Here is a 2,090-nt window from a genome sequence, read left to right on the forward strand (position 1 = left end):
GTCATTAGGCATCAAGACAGGATACACCCTGGACGGAGTGCCAACCCATCACAGGGCACACACACACACACACACACACACACACACACACTCTCATTCACTCACACACTACGGACAATTTTCCAGAGATGCCAATCAACCTACCATGCATGTCTTTGGACCGGGGGAGGAAACCGGAGTACCCGGAGGAAACCCCCGAGGCACGGGGAGAACATGCAAACTCCACACACACAAGGTGGAGGTGGGAATCGAACCCCGACCCTGGAGGTGTGAGGCCAACGTGCTAACCACTAAGCCACCGTGCCCCCCTGTATAACATCATAAAGTATTATCTACGTAACTTTATTTATTAGCAATAACACAAAATATTGGCAGGTGGAACATAACATACACAATCCTACATAAAAGCCGACGCTTTATAGCAGGTAATAACAGTATTATAAAATATTCTAAGGTATTATGAATGCTATATGACACACTGAACACATCTCTATAACGCATCATGAACACAGGATTTATAAGAGCTGGACATCAGAGTTAGTAATTTAGCACCTAATTGTGAGATTTTGCACAAACTCGTGTCCAGGATTGAAATCAGGACAATAAACATGTTGGTGTTTATAGAATAAATCCAGCACAATGAACCGTAAACAGCCAGCGACCAGGAACGTGTTCACAGATCAGCGTTAGTGCTTCATGTAGATAAATACGACAACAATAACCAACAGCACACACCACATGGCTTAGAAGAATAAATTTGCATATCGACTGTAATTAACTCTCTCTGGTGGTGTTATAGATAAAATAACAAAAAACTGTCAAGTTCCAAACACACTGTAAAAAAAAGTGTGGATTAAACCAGGGGCTGTTGGTTTGTTGCTATAAAAATACGAGCAGCTTCAATATTCATGAGATGCATCTTTGGTATGAATACGATCCAAAAAATACAGTAAAAAAAACCTGGCAAAATATTTGCAATAGACGATTTTAGGATTTTCGGGAAATCTGGAAAGCGTGAGTCATGAGGTACGAACTCCAGAGTCAATTTGGTATGTAGTGCACGAAGAGAAAAGGAGCTGCATCAATGATTCATTACTATGTGTGTGTGTGTGTGTGTGTGTGTGTGTGTGTGTGTGTTGTGAGATTCCCTACTGAGTGAATAATTCCAGAAAAACTTTATATATGAACGTGTTAACATTGTGCTGGTGTGTGTGTGTGTTGTGTGTGTGTAGGCATGCACTTTGTGTGTGTGTGTGTGTGTGTGTTGTGAAATTCCCTACCGAGTGAATAATTCCAGAAAAACTTTGTGTTGGCATGCACTTGTGTTTGTGTCTGTCTGTGTGTGTCTGTGTGTCTGTAGGCATGCACTTGTGTTTGTGTCTGTCTGTGTGTGTCTGTGTGTGTGTGTTTGTGTGTGTCTGTAGGCATGCACTTGTGTGTGTGTGTGTGTGTCTGTATGTGTGTCTGTGTGTGTGTGTGTCTGTAGGCATGCACTTGTGTTTGTGTCTGTCTGTGTGTGTCTGTGTGTGTCTGTAGGCATGCACTTGTGTTTGTGTCTGTCTGTGTGTGTCTGTGTGTGTGTGTTTGTGTGTGTCTGTAGGCATGCACTTGTGTGTGTGTGTGTGTCTGTATGTGTGTCTGTGTGTGTCTATAGGCATGCACGTGTGTGTTTGTAGGCATGCACTTGTGTGTGTGTGTGTGTGTGTGTGTCTTTAAGCTCCAGGTCCAAATAAATAACAGCTTAGATAAAGGAACAGAACGTCTCTGGAGGAAATGAACTTGGGAAGATTTTTTCCTGGTAAAAACACATTAAGACAATCCAGTTTGAACATGTAGTCGTCTCTACTCCAAAACAAAATAATCTTTATTCTGAAAAACCTGTACACATCTAAAATATAGACTGTATATAATAATAGTACCCATGTCATAAAATAATTCTGAAAAATAGAATTAAAAAAAAAAACGTGCAAATTTGGAGTGAAATCCTCTGCATCAGGAACCCGAGTGTTCTCGGAGTGGCCCGGGCGTCAGGTTCTCCGAGACGTCAGAACCCTTCTTATAAGCGACACCTCCACAGGGGGGCGACGCGA

The 2,090-nt window shown here is 42.1% G+C and overlaps 1 protein-coding gene across 1 annotated transcript in view; it reads right to left on the minus strand.

Moving 5' to 3' along the window:
• Nucleotides 1-1,485: 1,485 nt before the first annotated feature.
• The window catches only part of atp10a (ATPase phospholipid transporting 10A), a 54,046-nt gene continuing 53,441 nt past the window's right edge, over nt 1,486-2,090 (minus strand). Inside the window, exon 21 of the mRNA XM_060867369.1 lies at nt 1,486-2,090. This exon is cut by the window's right edge and continues 422 nt beyond it. Within this exon, the coding sequence (XP_060723352.1) occupies nt 1,993-2,090 (98 nt within the window). The 3' untranslated portion in view covers nt 1,486-1,992.

This window comes from Tachysurus vachellii, chromosome 4 (genome assembly GCF_030014155.1).
Source record: "Tachysurus vachellii isolate PV-2020 chromosome 4, HZAU_Pvac_v1, whole genome shotgun sequence".
Taxonomy (NCBI): domain Eukaryota; kingdom Metazoa; phylum Chordata; class Actinopteri; order Siluriformes; family Bagridae; genus Tachysurus; species Tachysurus vachellii.